At 39.1% G+C, this 21,194-nt stretch overlaps 1 protein-coding gene across 5 annotated transcripts in view; it reads right to left on the bottom strand.

Moving 5' to 3' along the window:
* plaa (phospholipase A2-activating protein) overlaps positions 1-18,586 on the bottom strand; it is a 56,038-nt gene extending 37,452 nt beyond the window's left edge. Inside the window, exons 1-5 of one of the 5 annotated variants that reach the window (XM_041185849.1) lie at positions 18,420-18,586; positions 8,946-9,139; positions 4,116-4,216; positions 3,911-4,031; positions 2,268-2,435 (exon numbers count right to left, since the gene is read on the bottom strand). In XM_041185849.1, coding sequence (XP_041041783.1) covers positions 2,268-2,435; positions 3,911-4,031; positions 4,116-4,216; positions 8,946-9,139; positions 18,420-18,562 — 727 coding nt within the window. In that variant the 5' untranslated portion in view covers positions 18,563-18,586. Of the gene's footprint in view, positions 1-2,267; positions 2,436-3,910; positions 4,032-4,115; positions 4,217-4,622; positions 4,773-8,945; positions 9,140-18,419 lie in introns of those variants that run through there. The other 4 variants (XM_041185850.1, XM_041185851.1, XM_041185853.1 and 1 more) reach the window with 4 other exon arrangements.
* Between the last annotated feature and the right edge of the window lie 2,608 nt (positions 18,587-21,194).

Below are 21,194 nucleotides of genomic sequence, written 5' to 3'. Positions count from 1 at the left end.
GAGATTGAGTAGAATGGACCAATGTTTTTGGAGTTTAGAAAAAGGAGGTGATCTCACTGAACATAAAAAAAAAATTTGAGAGAGCTCGACGGGGTTAAGATTAGGAGGCTGTTGAACTAAAGGGTATAGCTCCAGGATATGGAGTTGGCCACTTCAGACTGAGATGAGGAGAAATCCTTTCACTCAAAGGGTGCTAAATCTTTGGAATTCTCTAACCAAGAGGTTTGTAGATGCTCAGTCATTGAGTACATTCAAGTTTTAGATCAAACAACTATTCAACTCTCAAGTGAATAAAAGGATATAAGGATCAGTCAGGAAAATGGATTTGAGGTTGAAAATTTGCTATAATCTTATTGAATGATGGAGCAGGCTCAAGAGGCCTACTCCTGCACCTAATTCTGATGTTCTTATTACGTTCTTATGATAATTTACAATTTCTATCTCCAGAACTAGGCTCTCTTATTGATGCAAAGCAATCTGAAAGTGCCGCCAGTTCCAAACAATCTCCAGCTTGTTAACTGAAATGCAAATGAAAACAATCCAGGCTCTCATCTGCAAGCTGATCTCTTAAGTGGTCGCTCTTCACGTGAAAAACACAAAGCAATTACACTTTGTGGCCTTCAAGTGGGACACAACCACATTCTATTCAATTTACATGATATAACCTTCCTACCCTTATAAAGTGGAGCATCCATATATAGGAACCCACAACGTGGGTTACTTTAACTTTTATCATCAGGTAAAAGTTGTTTGATGGCAAATTAGTGGTACATTTTACAACTCCGATCCCAGGACTATCACAAATAAATCAGTTCCCCTTGCAACTGCAAATAGCATCATTTTTTGAACATCTTCAGCACTGCATAAGATGTTGTTGTAACACATGAAGCAAAGTTTATATAGTATGCATTTCCTGTTTTTTTACAGAAAGGTCATGTCACACTACTTCAATCATGTCTGGGTGTAAGCTTAAAATTGATAAGGTTTAAATTCTTCTTTTACTTCCATTGCACCTGTATTTCCACCTTTTCAGCACCTAAGATATGCAGCATTAGAGGCAGCAGCGTAGTACCATCCTGACATTACTTTTGCCTACTATCACACTTAATAATCAGTGGTCTACAGCTACAGTATATTGACATATAATTTTGTCATTACAAAATGTTGATGTAAATTTTACAGATTATAAACAGTAACGTTAAAGGTTTGACAAAAATATAACAGGAAGTAAAGTGATAATCTTGCTAGGAAGTGCATACCATACTCAAGACTTAGTTACAGATGCATTCAGTAAAAGACAATTCCTATCAAACTAGTTTATGGATAGGTTACATCTGGGAAGCATGCATTTCATACACTGTAGTATATGGTCAATTTTCTTTAACTAAAATAAATGGCTTTTTTTAAGGTTCCTTGCTTAACCCTCCCACAAAATTTCGAAGCTAATCTACTGCTAAGAAATGGGTCAGCCTGTACCTAAACCCTAGCTCATCTGATGACTGCTAAGTCCTCAGTGTCCAGCATCTGCAATATACCTACCAAAAGGCCACATCCCAACTCTTGAATGTTGCCATTTATGCAGAAATTGTCTAGGTCAGGAGAGTTTAGTTTTTGAATCGCCAATACATTAGTCTGGTTTAAAGTGATTTTTGTCAAAACATGGAAGTATCCTGTACTAAGAATTAAATTACTTCAATTCAATAGTACTTGACCGTTATGTAGTCAGTGTGTGGATATGTATATATGATTAATTTAGTCCTGGATTGTGCAGAAGTCAAGCATTAAGTGTGCACTATTGTAACATGACTTTATCCACACAGCCAATATTCAAACAGCTTATTTAATTTAAAATAAACATTCCTGGCTTTGTGACATCAGGTTCTACTACCTGAAAGTCTTTGCTTGGATGCTTTATCTGATGACATAGGCACTCCTTTATATTTAAGACTGCCTCTCCAAAAGTAATGTTACTTACATAATTGAACGGATTCAAGATAATACAAGTGTATATATTTGTGTGAGAAGAATAGAAGAATATTGTTAGCAAGGAAGTTACATGTGAACTTGTAGGTCCTGAGAATAGGTTATCTGAAAAGCAAAAATCTTGGCACCAATTCAACTGGGCAGGCTTAGCATTTAGTTGTTAATAACTTCAAATATATATTCCATGCATGCAAATACTTGCAGCCTGGCCAGTTAAATTTAAGTGCATCAAATGCACCATAAATGAGGGCAGCTGTGGAGTTACTTTTAAAACAAAAACTTACCTTCTCCATTTGGGAAGACTGATAAGCAATAGATATAATTTGTATGTCCATAATATATGTGCAAACATTGCCCAGTGATTTGCCATCGGCGAATAGTGGCATCGTTACTGCAAGACAGGAACTCTAATTCATTCAAAATGGCCAGTCCTCTAACACAGTCGTTATGACCTAAAAAAGGTCAAAGTTAATATAAAAAAACATAACTGAGAAATGCTTTCCATCAACTCTCATATAAAAGTCTAAAAAACATGCTTGTTCTCTATCTGAACAGGAACCCAAAATCAAAATGAAAAACAATTACCATCTTGGAGGAGTTTATCAAAAGTGGGTTTAACATGCAAGTATGTCAGAAGAAACAGTGCAAAAACAGGCCAATTGGCCCAACCTGTCCATGGTGGCACTAATGTGCCACTCAAGGTTCTTCCCAAGCATCCTCACCTATCAGCATAACCCTCCATTTCATTCTCCTCATATGTTTATCTACATTTTCCCTTTAATGTATCAATTCTATTGACCATGTGGCAGTGAGTTCTAGGTTCTCATCATTATCTGGGTAAAGAGATTTCCTTTGAATTTGCTACTTAGTTTTTGGTGACTATCTTGAATTGATGGTTTCTAGTTTCCTTGGTCCCCATAACTAAAAATTCTGTCTACTCTGTCAAAACCTTTCATAGTTTGAAAGACCTCTATTAGGTCACCCCTCAGCTTTCTCTTGTCTGGGGAAAAAGAGACCAGCCTTTTCATCCTTTCCTGATAACTTTATAGTTCTGGTACCATTCATGCAATTTTTTTTGCATTCACTCCAGTGCCACTAAGTGTGGTCCAACCAATGTTCCATAAAAGTTTTCCATAATTTCTTCACTTTACAGTTTTATTCTTCTAGAAATAAACTCTAGTATTTTGCTTGCTTTTGTTATGGCCTCAATGACTTGTTACTGACAATTAGTATATGTTCTGATCTAAGAATACTGTAATGTTTAATTCACCATATAGTCTAATTTTGACAGCTTGGATTCATTTTGTTCTGTCCAATTGGAACATCAACTGTACGTTGAACATTTGACTCAAATTTAACACTGATAATCTTACATAAATAGGAAGGTATTTTTATGAAAGAAATCCATCATCACCCAAGAGAATGGTTAAATTAAAGCTGCAAATCTACTTGGGGACACAGTTTTATAGAAACATTTATTATGCACACTTAATTTCAACTAGCTTCAACTCCAAGTCAGGCTGTGTTGACAATGCAGGACATCCACTTCTTATACATCCAAGATTAATTAACTTAGCAGCAAGCCTGTAAATTTCTTGTTGTATGGCCCAAAAGTTCACAGTGCATTTACCCCATGTTGCTCCATTTTTAAAAGAAGATAAAAGGATCCAACTCTCTGATTTATAGAAGGACACTTACAAAATTTAGCTAAGATCTTGGAGGTTTTTCTTGCTGTGGTGATACTTTTAATCTAGAAATATTAATACATCATAAAATGCTTAATTTTTAGCAGACAGAAGTTATTTTAAGGATCAGTGGTCTTTTTTATGATTTTAGAATTCAGAGGCAGTTAGTAAAATTCACTCTATTTCAACAAGAGATATGCACGGAACTATGAATTGCATCTGTCCAACGTAAACAGGCATACCCGTAAAAGTGTGCTCACAACGGCCTGCTTTCCACATCTTAATTGTTTTGTCAGCAGATCCTGTCAGCATGAAACCTTGTTCAGGTAGTATCTTTACTGCCCATACTGCTGCTGTATGACCCTATAAGCAAAATACATTTCAAAATAATTTCACAGCAAGAGAATATACTCAATTTTTGTTAAAAGGATGTAAAATAAGATATACCTGTAAAGTCATCAAACATTTCTCATTTAGCCAGACTTTAGAAGTTGTATCCCAAGATCCACTGAGTAATGTCCCAAATTTTCCAGCTGACAGACTACAGACTAGAAGAGAAAAAAATGCATGAAAAACTGTATAATGTGGAATCTGGATTATCTGAAACAAAAATCATAAAAGATGAGACACAAGTGGGACTTTGGACTGAGTTTTGAATAAATTACCTATACATAATGCAGGTTTTTAAAATTGATTTTGCAATGGCTCCAGATCCATTCTAAGTTGTTACCTAAACATCCAGTATTTAGTAGAATTCAATTCCAAGCAATTCTAATACTTAGTCAGTTTCAGGTCAGAAAGAAAACAGTAGACATCAAAATCCCAACATTTATTTTCAAGAAAATAGCATATTTTTAAAAACTGAATACCTCTTATCTGCATAAGTCATGGAATTGATTAGATAATCTAAAACTCACTGTCAGATGAAGGTTAATGGAACTTTTGATTGCCTACCAAGTGTCAGCTTGGCTCAGTGGTACCACTCCCATCTGAGTCAGAAGATTGTATGTTCAAGTACTACTCCAGAACTTGAGTTGTCACTTCATGAAGTTCTGAGACACTACCACAATATTACAGGTGCAATTTTCAGATCCAGCCCTACATTGTGTTCCATCTTCCTGTTTAGGTGGATATAAAAGGCCCCACAACAATCTTTTGATGAAAAGCAAGAAGTTCTGTCAGCATCAGTTAATATAAGCAAAAACTAGTTAACTGATCACTCGTTTTTGCTGCTGCTTATTGAACATTGTTTTGAACGAATTGACTATCATGTAAATGTACATAACAACAGAGACTAAGGGCAGAATTTTCTACCTGCCGGGCCGGACCCAATCTCTGGCGGGCGGGGAGGCAATCCCCGCCACCATTTTACGTGGGTGGGCCAATTAAGGCCCACTCAGCGTGACAGCGGGGAGAGGATTCCCCAAAAGCAAGTGTGCGCATGAAAGAGCACACATCTCCCTGAGGCTAAGTACTGCCTCAGGGAGATCGCTGACAGTTTTAAAAACATTAAAAATAGAAACAAAAAAATCCTTAACATGTCCCCCTCATGTGACAATGTCACATGAGATGGGACATGTTCATAAATTACACTAAAACTTTATTAAACTTTTTAAATCCCTAAATGAAACCTTATCCCACCGGTGGATGAGGTTTCATGCTTTTTCTAATTCCCGCTGGGGCTCCTGGCCTGCCCGCCAACATTAAGGTTGGACGGCCAGGTCCTTTAATTGTTTCAATGATCATGTCAATGGCCTCAATTGGCCATTGACAGGTCAGCGGGCGCACTGCTGATTTTGCTGCGGGCCTGCCTTCCTGAAAATTTAAATGGGGCGTGGTGACATCGGGGGTTCCCACAGACATCATCCCACATCATTTTATGTGTCGGTGAGCGGGCCCACCCCCTGCTCGCCGACGGAAAAATTCAGCCCTAAGTTTCTAAACTAATTAACTGCAAAACACTTTGGGATGCCCTGTGGATGTGAAAGCGAAATCTTTCTTCTCTCAATTTCTATTATCCATTGACATTGCCCCAGTATGAACACTTTGGGATGCCCTGTGGATGTGAAAGCAAAATCTTTCTTCTCTCATTATCCATTGAAATTGCCCCAGTATGATGTATAATCAAGGTTGAACAATATTAAGTGGCAAGGGTATAGAAAATAATTTTTTTCCAAAAAATACTTTATTCATAAATTTTGAAAAACTGCATTTCATAACAGTTCAACTTTCACACTGCATGAAGTGCAGTTTAGATCAGTTTATTTCAGTATAGTACATGAGGTGTTTCACCACCACTGTATTACAGGTTATATCTACAATGTAAATAAATTTAATATGATACACAATACAGTAACAGGCCATTTGTCTCATTAAGCCTATGACATACATCTTAAAGTTCTTCTTTTTCCAAGCAACTATCCAATTGTTTAAAAGCTACTAATAGAAAATTTTGGTTTGACAAGTTTTTGGTAATGTTCAGGGTAGCATTTTACCTAGTGTGATATCAAGGAGCTTTACAAAACTGAAGTCAATCGGAATCAGGAGAACTCTCCAATTACCCTCTATGTAAAGAATTTGTTTTTAACTCACCCTTAGAAATTCTTTCAGCTCTTCCTTCAAGAGTTGAACTCAGGAAGTGAGGTGAGAGTGACTGCCCTTGATAAGAAGGCAGTATTTGATACTGTAGCATCAAGGAACCCCAGCAAAGCTGAAGTCAATGGGAATCAGGAGAACTCTCCAATTACCCTCTATGTAAAGAATTTGTTTTTAACTCACCCTTAGAAATTCTTTCAGCTCTTCCTTCAAGAGTTGAACTCAGGAAGTGAGATGAGAGTGACTGCCCTTGATAAGAAGGCAGTATTTGATACTGTAGCATCAAGGAACCCCAGCAAAACTGAAGTCAATGGGAATCAGGGGAGAACTCTATCTAGCACAAAGTTTGTGATCGTTGGGGGCCTATCATCTCAGATTAAATCTGGTCCCTCATTAACATTTTACTAACTAGCGTAAACAATCCATCATTATCAACCTCATTCCAATTCCTTATGCTCTTGTTGACTCTATAAAGGAATTCCCTTAACTTCCTCAGCTCTAAAGAAAAATATTCCTTACTTCTAGCTTAATAACTGTAAAGCCTCACCCTAATAAAGCCAAGCTGTTCCAATACTGGCATTGAACTGACAAAGTGCAAAATTGCCAAGGTACATCCTGTCCACAAAAAGGACAAAACCAATCCAGCCAAATACCGCCCCATCAGTCTACTCTCGATCATCAGAAAAGTGATCAACGGTGCATTCAGCAGCGCTATCAAGCACACTTAGACAACAATAACCTGCTCAGTTTGGATTCTGCCAAGGCCGCTCGGCTCCTGACCTCATTCCTACCTTTGTCCAAACATGGACAAAAGAACTGAACTCAAGAGGTAGGGGGAAGTGACTGCCCTGATATCAAGGTAGCATTTGACCAAGTGTGGTATCAAGGAGCCCTAACAAAATTGAAGTCAATCAGAATCAGGAGAACTTTCCACTGCTTGGAGTCATATCTAGCACAAAGGAGATGGTTGTGGCTGTTAGAGGCCGATCATCTAAGACCCAAGTCATTGCTGCAATAGTTCCTCAAGGTAGTGTCCTAGGCCCCATCATCTTCAGCTGCTTCATCAATGACCTTCCCTTCAACATGAAGAAAAAAGTGGGGATGTTTGCTGATAATTGCACAAAGTTCGGTGCCATTCATTACTCTTCAGATACTGATGCAGTCAGCGTCTTTATGCAGCAAGATCTGGACAACATTCAGGTTTGGGCTAAAAGTGGCAAGTAACACGCACCACACAAGTGCTAGGCAAGCCACGGACCATCCTGAATTGGAACTATATTGCTGTCCCTTCACAGTTGCTGGGTCAAAATCCTGGAACTCCCTTCCTAACAGCACCCACAACAGATGGACTGCAGCGATTCAAGAAGGTGGCTCACCACTTCCTTCTCAAGGGCAATTAAGGATGGGCAATAAATGCTGGCCTTGCCTGAAACGTGCATATTTGATGAAAGAATTTAAAACTTGAACTGCACTTTTTCCACATTCTTCCAATACTCTCAATATAACTTTGCAATTGTCTTGTAAAAGTTCAACATTGCTTTTGGTTTCCATGTTTCTACTTATAGAACCAACTTTACAATCTAATAGAATCCCTCTATCATTGTTTTTGTTTTGCTAATTTTGTACCTTTAAACATATTTCCTGGATTAATTCAATTTAAATACAAGTTTCTTCCCTTCCCCCAAGCAACCCCTTGTTATAGAGCATTTTCTCTCAGCAAATGCTAAGAGCACAATTTCAGGATAACCATACTATTTTTAGAATTAGAAGCTCAAGTTCCTGAAATCCAAACTGTCTACTTTTTAATCATCTTCTGTCCACAGTGAAACTCCACTATAATACTGATTTTGGAATCAATTTTACATTGTTCTACTGAACATCTAGTTTCTTACAAGCTCAAATTTAATGCAAATGTTAAGCGCTTCCTGTACAGGAAAAACTGCAAAGCAGATTTCATTGAATCTGACTGGCACAATCAATCAGAAACATAAGCAGCAACCCCATAGCATGGAAGTAGTACTGAGTCATGCAGACCAGGAAGGTCCCTGACAACTGGGACAAGATAAAACCAGCATAACATATTTCAGCACTCAAGACTAGAGAACTTAAGAGATAAAGAAAATAATCCACTAAAGAATTTGTGTGCAAACGTGAGGCAAAAGTAGGATCAGGCTATACTGTAGTAACACCTATAGTTGAACATCCTGCCAATATTCTTATAAATTAATGGTAACTGGGACAAGGTACTGGAAAGGCACCAGGTCCAGGGAAACATAATAAGAGCCTTCTGCAATAAAGGGGATAAAACAGATGAAGAAAATCTACATGAATTCAGTAATCATCAACATTTCTAGGATTTTTTTCACTAGTTTAAAACAATCCAATCTCCAAAACAAGTATGTTTTCAATCTGAAGTGCTGTAACACCTCTAAATGTTCTAGTTTGTGATAAAATTCAACAGCAGCACAAAGTAATTTCAAGAGTTCAATGCGTCAAAATCATATCCCATTTATGTACAAATTTTTCTACCATTAGAGCACCTCTAACTTGTATCATGAAACTATGACAGGCCAATTCCTTTCCTGTAAATACATGAAGTTTCTGTTGTACATTTCAAAGGGTCATTGCAAATTAGCATTAGTCAAACAAGGAAACCAAACACATAGGATAATGAACTCTTACCTGTATTTTTATGTCCCTTCAGAATGTATAATGGTGCTGGGCTATCCAAAGTGAAAACACAAATGTTATGGTCATTGCCTCCAGTTACAATCAGTCCACGAGGGTATGTGTCATTGGGTGCTATGATGCACACACAAGACACAAAATTTGAATGTCCATTCATACAGTGCATCTCTGTAAAACCCCTGTTTGGACTGAAATAGAAGCAATCCAGTTAACTTTTTCACCAGAATAAGATAAAACATTACACGTAGTATTTCATCAAACAGAGCCTTCCAAAAAACTCTACTATATTCACCTACTGGCCTACACTCTGCTAGTCTGAACTGCCTTACTTAATATGGAAAACATACAGTATTAAACATATTATGAGTCTTGAATTGTAAGTACCGAGAGAGCTACAGTCACTACAACATGGAACTGGCTTCTATTATGGTCTTTGAAAGGTGAATTATATTATCACTAAGCTGCACAGGGGTTAATCAAAAATTAGTTAACATGAAGTTTAGGGTGAACATATAGTGGATAGCCTCCCTCTAGAAACAGGGAACCAGTTTCCACTGATTATAAAACACAATAACTAACAAGGATTACACAGATAAAAGCAAAATACTGCAGATGCTGGAAATCTGAAACAAAAACAAAAATTGCTGGAAAAACTCAGGTCTGACAGCATCTGTGGAGAGAAAAACAGAGTTAACATTTCGAGTCCAGATGACTTCTTCAGAACTAAAGAGAAGTAAAAATGTGGTGAAATATATACCGTTTAATGGGGTGGGACAGATGAAGCTGGATAGAAGGCCAGTGATAGGTGGAGGAAAAGGGATGATTGCAAAAGATGTCATAAACAAAAGGTTGAAGGGGTGTTGATGGTGGTGATACTGGCTAAGGGAGATGCTAATGGTGACATTAAGAGTAGAAAGCAGGATGAGCAAGTGACAGATGGCCCTAGTGGGGGTGTGGTGGGAGGAGGGGGCAGAGTGGGAGCAAGGATCAAAATGGGCTAAAAGGTGGGGATAAAACAATGAATGGAAATACATTTTTAAAATAATAATAGAAATAGGTGGGAAAAAATGTATATGTAAAAATTTAAAAATAAATATTTGATAAAAGGGGATCAAAGATGGAGGAGGACGGAGGACAGAGTTCATGATCTGAAGTTGTTGAACTCAATGTTAAGTCCAGAAGGCTGTAAAGTGCCTAATCTGAAGATGAGGTGCTGTTCCTCCAGTTTGCGTTGAGCTTCACTGGGACATGGCAGCAGGCCAAGGGCGGACAAGTGGGCATGAGAGCAGGGTGGTGTGTTGAAATGGCAAGCGACAGGAAGTTCTTGGTCATGCTTGTGGACAGATCGAAAGTGTTCCATAAAGTGGTCACCCAGTCTGCATTTGGTCTCTCCAATGTAGGGGAGCAACTTGCAGTCTCAGAAATGATTTCATACACTGAAGAAGGCCTGACTGATTTTCCCCTCTTTAATCTGAAGGTTATAGTTAACTGTAGCTGCTCACCTATCACATAGCAAACAGCAGCACATTCAGAAAAGATCAGACATCCAATCTGGGATTTAAACATCATAAGATCTAAGAAATAGGAGGAGTAGGCCATTTGTTTTTCTGGTCTTTAGGGTTACTTTGCTGTTATTAAAGTTCTATGCAATCATGCATCTGCTTGAAATTTGATGTACAACCCCATATCTCTCACATTGTCTACATTATTATTCTAAAATCTATGAAGTTTGTCAAGGTGCTGAATTTTGTCCCATATATATTTTAATTACAACGTGGTAGCAAATTGGTCTCAATTTCTAAGATCATGCCTTGATTTCATATTAATCATGAAAACATCAACTTAAATTGTTATTTCTGTTATTGTGGGGACTTATGCATATTGTTTCTATTTTAATTTTTTTAAAACAAATTACATCTAAGGTGTTGTTCTAATTGTCAACACCTTACTTTGCCCAAGCATACCTCTCTAACAGCACTATGGTTGTATCTACACCACATGGACTGCAACAGTTCAAGAAGGTGATGGGGCAGTTAGGGATGGGTAACAAAAAATGCTGGCCTAGCGAGCGATGTCCACGTCCCGTGAATGAATATAAAAAAAAGTTTCCCCAATGTTTATTCAATAAGCTAATTCATGCAAGTTTTTTTTGCAAACCAAAGCCCCAGTGTTCTGCATTCTGCACAATGCTCCTTTAATTCACCATAGTCAAAGACAACTGAAGATTGCCATTTTATTTGCTCAAAGTTGTTTTCACAACCTATCCGCCTAGGAAAAAACATGGGTTAAATAATTATGGTATGTGAGAGGCCTTCAAGACAGTGTTCTATGTTGAACTGACCAATGATTGGTGGTATTAAGGACATTATTAATTTGCACGTCTCACTTTGTACAAAAGGATAATCACAAACACTTTCGGGAAGTCAAGGCAAAGTCCATCCAAATTCCTGCATCAACAACTTATACTTATATAGCACCTTTAATGTAATGAAACATCCCAAGGTGCTTCACAGGAGCATTATAAAACAAAACATGATACTGCAGCACATAAGGAGATATTAGGTCAAATATTAAAAAGCTTGGTCAAAGAGTTAGGTTTTAAAGAGTGTCTTAAAGGAGGAAAGCAAAGTAGGGAGACTATGAGGTGTAGACTGGGTATTCCAGGGGTTGAGGCCACCAACGTTGAAGGAATTAAAATCAGGGATCCTTAAGAGGCCAGAATGAGATAATCACAGGTATCTCAAAGAGTTGTAGGGCTTGAGAAAATTACACAGAAATGGAGAGGGGAGGCCACTGTGGGATTGAAAACAAGGATGAGAATTTTAAAATTAAGGCTTTGCTCCACCGGGAGTCAATCTTGGTCACCGAGCACAGGAGGTAGGGGAACAGGGCTTGCTGCGAGTTAAAACACGGCAGCGGAGTTTTGGATGATCTTAAACTGAGGAAGGGTACAATGAGGGAGACCCTCCAGGATGTATTGGAATAATTGAGTCTAGGTATTCAGCATCAGATTAGCTGAGATGGGGGCGAAGCCGGGCAATGTTACAGAGGCGGAAACAGGCAGTATTAGTGGGGAGACGGTGGAGTAGTGGTATTGTCACTGGACTAGTTATCCAGAGACCCAGGGTAATGCTCTGGGACCCGGGTTTGAATCCCACCATGGCAGATGGTGAAATTTGAATTCAATAAAAATATGGAACTAAAAGTCTAATGATGACCATGAATCCATTGTCGATTATCATAAAAAACCATCTGGTTCACTGATGGCCATCAGGAAGGACATGGACTGCAGTGGTTCAAGAAGGCAGCTCATCACCACCTTCTCAAGGGCAATTAGGGATGGGCAATGAATGGGCCTAGCCAGCAATGCCCACATCCCATGAACAAATAAAAAAAATTACTTGGAAGCTTATCTTGAGATGAAACGTGACAGAGATTGTAAAGAGACTGGCTTAATTTCAGACGGTCGCAGAGGAGGTATGGAATCGATAGTTAGGGATTGTAGTTTGCAGCAGGGACTGAAAATAATGGCTTCAGTCTTCCCAATATTTAAAACAAGCCATAAAGGTCAGGCAAGATAATACAATTTATATTTCAATGGTCAATAAAAATTCAAGTGATTCAGTAATACTGTGTTCTAGTATTGTTTTGGGCAAGTGCCAATAATCAAAACCCCTCCTTCCCACCAACTCTAAGCATTTTGGACTTGTGGAGGCAAGTTTACCGTAGTCCAGGAACAGACGCAACCTAAGGGAGGATGGCAAGAGCAAACTTTAAAAGCCATTCTCTTCTAACAATACAACTACAACCTCTCAGCTGTAAAAAAATTCCTTTGCTTCACCGCAAATCAGACATATGGCAAAGTTCTGAGATGATGCAAACATTAATTGGAATGCGCATTACCCAACATCTTCCACTTCAAATCCTCAGTGGAGCTAAGAAAAGCATTTGAACACAAGGCCACCAGGCATTTATGGTTAGCCAATAAGAAAAATTTCTACCTAGATCGGCAAATCACAAGAGGAAATCAATTAGAATAACTAAGATGAGAGTGAACAAGAAAGACCTCTGCACACTGGGCAGTCACATGGAGGCCAATTTCAAAGGCATCTCATGTAGTTCAAAGGAGGAGACTGAGGAAAGGACAAAGCAATCAGGAATACATTGGGACAGAAATCCAGAGTCCTCTAAAATTTCCACAGAAAAAGCAGATCTAATGTCATCAAGTGAGTCAGCAGGATGGAAAGACTAAAGAGATACTCAGAGACATAATGCACTCTGTTGCATTCAATCTGAAATACCAATACCCAACATAACCCATTTCAATTGTCTCATGTCAGATTCTTAAGTTAAATGCTGGAAATTGAATAAATACAGTAAATGCTGTTTGGATGAAGATGAATGTCTATCTGAAAATGTCATTTATTTTCTTTTCCCCATTTTAACATATATTAGGAATTGGAGTAGGCCATTTGGCCCTCGAGCCTGCTCATCAGTCAATAAGATCATGGCTGATCTGATTGCAGCCTCAACTCCACATTCCGTCTATCCCCGATAACCTTTGACTTCCTTGTTAGTCAATCATCTAGCTACTCCTGCCTTAAAATATTCAATGACCCTGCCTCCACCACTTTCTGGGGAAGAGAATCCAAAGATTCACAAGCCTCAGAAAAAATTCTTCTCATCTCTGCTTTAAATGGGAGACCCCTTATTTTTAAAACTGTGTCCCCTAGTTCTTGTCTCTCCCATAAGGGGAAACATCCTTTCAGCATTGACCCTATCAAGTCCCCTCAGGATCTTGTGTATTTCAATAAGATCACCTCTCAATCTTCTCAACTCCAATGGATTCAGGGCCAGTCTGTCTAACCTTTCCTCAAAAGCTAACCCCTCCATTCCAGGGGTCAGCCAAGTGGACCTTCTCTGAACTGCTTCCAATGCATTTATATCCTTTCTTAAGTAAGGGCACCAAAACTGTACACAGTACTTCAGATATGGTCTCACCAACGCCCTGTACAACTGTGGTAAAACATCCTTACTTTTACATTCCAATCCCCTTGCAAAAAACGAGAACATTCTATTTGGCTTCCTAATCACTTGCTGTATCTGCATGCTAACTTTTTTCTGATTCATGTACAGCACTTCCCATTTTTACTTCCTGTATCTGGGATATATAGGTAGGATTTAACAGGAATGATAATGAAAGAAACAAGTTGAATGCAGCAATTTTCTTTGGAAACTCAATGATGCTAAATGTTTCACAAAATTCACTAGACCATTGTGTAAATATGCAATGATGTTAAACAATGCAAGGCTATAATGAGAGGATTTTGATATTATATTGCTTGACATCATTGTATGTTAAAAAACTGCAATGTCAATGTGTACTTATCTTGTCTACATTTCTGAGCAGTGGATCACAGAATAACGATTAGCAACAGAAATCCTAACAATTTTTTCTTCCCCAAAAAGCTGCTTGATCCAATTACAGCTCAGCAAACATCTACCTTATCACAAATTTGGGATAAAACCTGACTTCTGATCTGTATAGCTTAGCCTTGTACCACTGATATAAATATTCAATTTCCCCAAATGAATTATTGTTGAATGTGAATGAGGATGTCTTGCTCTGTGTCTGTATTCATTTCTCAAGAACTTTGTCTTTTAAGTTTTTGCTCAGGCTTCACATTTAAGATCAAAACTAAAATTAAGGCTCCTAAAACGTAGCTAATCACTATCAGATCAATGCTACCCCTCGACAACATTATCCAAAAAACTGTAGTTTTCATCCATACACTTACAACATCCAACTCTAACTCACCAAAGCCCCTCTTGACCCTTGAACTGTCTCTAAGTTTGTTTGTCCGACATTCAATACTTGGTCCGCAGGAATTTCCACAAACTAGAAATTGGGAAGACTGAAGCCATTGCTTTCTGAACCTATGACAAATTCCTTTTTCTCTATGATTCCATCCCTCCCCCTGGCAACTGTTTGAGACTTAACCAAACTTTTTTCAACCTTGGTGTCATACTTGAACCCAAGATGAGCAGCTTCTGGCCACATATCCGTGCCACCGTTAAGACCACCGATTCAACCTCTGGACAATTGCATGACATCAACCCCACCTCAGCTCATTGGCTAGTCAAACCCTCATCTATACTTTTGTTACCTCTGCTCTTGACTACTCCAATGTATTCCCTGGCTGGCCTCCAGCCTTCGACCCTCTGTAAACTTAAGATCATTCAAATCTCTGCTGCCCATATGTTAACTTGCACCAAGTCCCGTTCACCCATCACCTCTGTTCTCACTGAATTACATTGGCTTCGGTTCAGCGTCGCCTCAAAGTCAAAATTCTTGGCTATAATGATTGGGATACCACAAGTATCTTTGCTTGGGGCCTCTGCTATTTACAATTTATGTCAATGAATTAGAACTTATCCAAGTTTGCTGATGATACAGACTTAGGTGTAAAAGATGCTGCAAAGGAATATAGACAAGTTGTGAGTGGGCAAGATCATAAAAGATGGGGTATAATGAAAAGTGTGAAGTTCACAAAATCACAGAACTGTTTCGGTGCAGAAGGAGGCCATTCGGACTGTCGTGTCCGCACTGGCTCTCCGATACAGCATTATGTATCAGTGCCATTCTCCTGCCTTTTCCCCATAACCCTGCACAATGTTTCCATTTAAATAATCATCTCCCTCTTAAATGCCTCAATTGAACCTGCCTCCAACATACTTCACGGCAGTGCATCCTAGACATGAACCATTCGCTGTGAGAGAAAGAATTTTCTCACATCGCCTCTGCTTCTTTTGCAAATCACTTTAAAACTGCGCTCTCTGGTTCTCGATCCTCTTACAAGCAGGAGCAGTTTCTCCTTATCTACTCTGTCCAGCCCCCTCATGATTTTGAACATCTCCATCAAATCACCTTAGCCTTCTCCTCTCCAAGGAGAAGGATCCCAACTTCTCCTATCTTCATAACTGAAATTTCTCATTCCCAAAACCATTTTTGTAAACCTCTTCTGCACTCTGTCCAATGCGTTCACATCCTTCCTAAAGTGTGGAACTGTACACAATACTTCAACTGAAGTCTAACTAGTGTCCTCTACAAGTTCAACATAACCTCCTTTGTCTTGTACGCTATGCCCCTATTAATAAACACTGGGGAACTCCACTACAAACATTCCTCCAGCCTAAAAAACATCCATTAACCATTGCTCACTGTTTCCTCATGCCTAGCCAATTTTGTATCCATGTTGCTACTGTCCCTTTTATTTCATGAGCTATGACTTTTCTCACAAGTCTGTTGTGCAGCGTTGTATCAAATGCCTTTTGGGAGTCCATGTACACCACATCAACAACATTACCCTCATCAACCCTCTCTGCTACCTCTCCAAAAGACTCCGGCAGGCTAGTTAAATGTAATTTTTTTCTTAAGAAATCCATTCTAGCTCTTCCTAATCAACCCACATTTTTCCATGTGACTATTAATTCTATCCCAAATAATTGTTTCCAGAAGCTTCCCCAACGCCCAAGTTAAACTGACTGGTCTGTAATTGCTGGGGTAATCCTTGGAGCCTTTTTTAGACAAGGGCATAATGTTTGCAATTCTCCAGTCTTCTGGCACTTCCTGAGTCCAGAGAAGACTGAAAGATTAAGGCCAGTGCCCTTGTAATTTCCACTCTTACTTCCTTCAATATCCTTGGATGCATCTCACCAAGTCCCAGTAACTTGTCAACTTTAAGTACTGACAGTTTATCCAATACCTCCTCCTGATCAATTTTGAACCCTTCTAGTGACAGAGTTTCCTCTACTGTCACCATGGCCTGAGTAGCCCGGGTTACCCACTTTGGCAGGAAAGATAGGGAAGCTGAATTTTTTTTTAAAAAAGGTGAGAAACTGAATAATGCTTGTTTTCAGAGGGACCTGAATATCTTTATGCATTTGGTTAAAATGCAGATACAACAAGCAATTGGGAAAGCAAATGGCAAGGTAGCCTTTATTACAAAGTGATTGGAATAGAAAGGTAAAGAAGTCTGACTGCATTTGTAAGACCAATATGTACAATTTTGATCTTGTTATCTAAGGAAGGATATGCTTTCCTTAGAGGAAACGCAACAAGGGTTCACTAAACTGATTCCCGGGATGACACAACTATCCTGTGAGGAAAGATTGAGTCAATAGAGTTTTGAAGAACAAGAACTAACCTTATTTTTTATTCTTTCATGGGATGTGGGCATCGCCGGGAAGGCCAGCATTTCTTGCCCATCCCTAATTGCACTTGAACTGACCTTGCTAGGTCATTTCAGAGGGCAGTTAAGAGTCAACCACATTGTTGTGGGTCTAGAGTCACATGGAAGGCCAGACCAGGTAAGGATGACAGGTTTCCTTCCCTAAAGGACATTAGCAAACCAGGTGGGTCACTAATACTGAGATTAGCTTCATATTCCAGGTTTATTACCTGAATTCAAATTCCACCAGCTGCTGTGATCAGATTCAAACCCATGTCCCATTCGCCTGGGTCTCTGGATTACTCCATTGAGAAACATAAAATTACGAGGGGCTTAACAGGATAAATGCTGGTAGGATATTTGCCCCGGCTGAGTCGTCTAGAACTCAAAGTGACAGTTTTTAAAAAATGGGCCTGGCCATTTGGGACTGAAATGAGGAGAAATTTCTTCAAAGGATGGTGAATCTTTGGAATTTTAAAGCCTAGAGAGCTATGGGCATTCAGTTGACATGCATATTCAAGACCGAGATCATACAATTTTGGAAAGTAAGGGAACCAGGGGATATCGGGGTTCCTGCAGGAAGGTGGATTGAGATAAATCAGCTATGACTTTAGTGGCTGGAGCAGCAGGCTCAAAAGGCCAACACCTGATCCTTTCTTTATGTTCTTATATTCAAACTGATTTCAAATCCCCCATAGTCTTGCCCTTTGCTATCTCTGTGACCTCTTCCAGTCCTACAACCCTTCACGACTTCTGCACTCCTCCATTTCTGGCCTAGAGCATCTCAATTTTAAAATCACTCCACCATTGGTTAATATAGTTGATAACGTCCCAAGATCTGGAATTCTCTGTCTCTCTTTCAAAGGACTTCTTAAAATCTCTGTAGTTGATCAAGCGTGCTAATATCGCCTTATGTGGCTCAGTGTCCAATTTTGTTTGACAACACTCCATTGAAGCGCCTTGGGACGTTTAAGATGCTATGTAAATACAAGTTGTTGTTAAATCATAGTGATTAGTTTGTTTTTTTCCCACGAAAAACATCTGCATACAGACGATTACAGGAAACTGCCCACTTTTATAGAAAGGCCATAGAATCGCGGTTGAGTATTAAATATGCAGCTTCATAAATCGGGACATTAACGAACCCCCACCACAGGACTGAAGCTGTCAAGTCATCAGAGGCGCCACACTCCCTGGTGGGGCCTACAGCCAAGCTCCTGACTTTATTTTTTTTTACCTGCTGGGCACCCACACTCGAGCAGTGCGGTCCCTAGACACGGACACGAAAGCTCCCACAGGGAATAGGGTGGTGGCCAGCCCCCTGACGTCCATTTCGTGCCCGGGTAAGGAGCAGCTGAGCCTGAATCCGGATGACGCCATGTCGGCCTGGCCGTCTCTGCCGGGAACATGGTGGCATCCTGGGAACAGCAAACCCAACACCTTCCCCTTTCTGTAAATTTATTATAAAACATACAACTCCAGTTAAAACGCTCAATTATTGGTGCACTTTTAAATATATGTATTTAAAAAAAATACGTTAACAATTATCAACGTGCCTCAGACGGGTCAGAGGTGCGTAGCCATGGTAACCGTCATCAAAGGCTGACGATTATAATTAGCCGCGCCGGACAAAGGTGCTCATTTAATTCCGGTTAGAAAAGAAATTAACGTGAGGATTTTTTTCGTTTTTAAATCGGATTAAGGGAGAAATAAAAGAAGTTAATTGTTTTAGTGTCGGCGGCGGAAGGGATCATTTGGGTGTGACAAAACTGACAGGAGCCGCCGGGTGGGAGGGAACCACAACGACATCTAGAGGTTCGGATGACCGAGTTGGAGCCATCGTCCCTGTCCCAGCGCTGAGTAGACAGGTAACAGCAACAGAGCTAAGGGAGCCAGCTTAGTCAATGGCTATTAAGTTACCCTTCACAACACTCAATGCACAAGAGTCCCATCGTCACCTGCTCCTTCAGGTCCTTTTATTCCTGGACTGCTCAAGAAGATTGTTATGCTATTCAATTGTATATATTTTTAAAATCCCAATAGCTGAACTACACATTCCTCTTTCTGCCCTAAGTCTTAGATTAGATCTAAGCCTGCAAGTTTAAATTATTCGTGCTAATTTTTGTAATGCTCGCGGGGAAGATTTTTTTTCTGCACATGTTATAAAATCCCCCACAATTAACTATGTTCCTGCTGCTTTAATTTGCATTAGTTTTTTTTAGTGAGATGGTAGTAAGGTGGTAATAATGAGAACCCCTGCCAGACTGTACATGCGGGAGTCTTTTTTTTAAATGCCTTCGTGGTGTGTTGAAGTTGTTTCATTTTCTTCATGTTTAGACGCTTATCAGGCGTGACTCACTCACCAAATCACCAAGGAAACGTGACGCTTCCCCGGAGCGGCAGTGAGTGCAACAAGCAGTTTGTGATCAGCAAGTTATTTTCATACCAAATGAGTTCATTTGACATTGTTTTTCCCCCCTCCAGACCTCTGAATCTGTAACATGCCTCAAAAAGTTCTCAAGTGTGTTATTCAACTTGAAATCCACGCGGTAAGATACTTATGCATAGTGTCAACTCTTAATTAATTCTTATTGTTATACTCTTAATTCAATGCTTTATTTAAAATATTACAGATGCACCGTAAATATATATTCTAGTGGCTCTACACTAGACCACTAGAATGGTGTTCAACGTTTAATTATTAACAAGCCAGTATTTATGAACCGCATGTAGTTGTGGACTCAATCTGTCGAAATGGCATGTTGTGACTGTTGCTAAGATTCCGGACGTCGAAAACAGTGATTATCCCGAAAAAAATCTCTTTATAAAAAGGGAGAATGTCTGCTTTTCTCCGTAATCTTGTTAACAATTTCTTGGTATTAGCGAAACAGCTACTTTTTCATTTTATGCATCATTTATAAAAACTTTCCCATATTTGACTGGTACTACTACTTTACAACAATATTCATGCTTCGTGTTTGCATTTTTCCTTAAACACCTTCTTCCAGAAGTCCTTGAAGTTGAGCACTGCACTTAACTGCCAGTGATGTAGTACCATACGTGGCAAACCCCTTTTATTGCAAGCTTGTGAAATTTGCATCTTTTCATTCAGTTCTTGGAAAATATTAAGTTTACAAAAATAAGTATGATGCAATTTTTTTTTTAAAAAGACCAGTTCCAATGTATTCTAAAATGAGGAAAAGCTCACTGTTCATGATGGTTGATTATAGCCATATAACAGGCAAAATACACAGAGGTAGTTCTAGTTTAAGATCAAATACAATTTTATTGATTTGTAACTTTAACAAAGATTAAGAGTCCCTAGTTACATGTACGTTATGTAAACAATACAACTGTTCTGAGTCAAATATGATCCAAATCAAAAGGTGGACCTGCACAGTTAAGTAACTACACCATCCCAAGTTCCCACTATATATAAATATCTAATATTTTAATATCCTTTATCTTAATTACTATACCACTACACATGTAGAAAGATGCCTTAATCATTATTTACCTGTCTGTCAGGTTTATTGACACTGCTTCAGGTAGACTCCATCTTACACAAGTGTAATAGTCTTTCCCTATCCGGTGCACACAATTCCTTGGTTCTTTTTCTGAAGGAATCATGACCTTCGATGCCAAGCAGCTGGCTCATGTATAATCTTCCAATTAGCTATACCATACTTCCCTAACTGTTCCTGCATTTCAAAGGATATGATGGCACTTCCTCAGCTTCCCTTTAAATCTTGAAAAAGATAAAATTGGTGTTCATGTCATCCAACCAAATCTGATTAGGTGATATTGCAAAGTAGTGCTTACTCCATTTAAACCATCCAATAATCATTGCAGAAAAGTGCAATTAACTTCAACAAAAAAAAGCCAACTGACCAATTATCCAAATTTCACACTGCTACACTGCATAGCAACACAAGTGGTATTCACCACCAACAGGATGCTGCCGTCAAGCCAAAAAGGTGTTCTGCCCATTGTTATGACCGAACAGTTGGTA

Source organism: Carcharodon carcharias, chromosome 4, assembly GCF_017639515.1.
Source record: "Carcharodon carcharias isolate sCarCar2 chromosome 4, sCarCar2.pri, whole genome shotgun sequence".
Taxonomy (NCBI): Eukaryota; Metazoa; Chordata; class Chondrichthyes; order Lamniformes; family Lamnidae; genus Carcharodon; species Carcharodon carcharias.
This window is presented reverse-complemented; position numbering and strand designations above follow the sequence as displayed.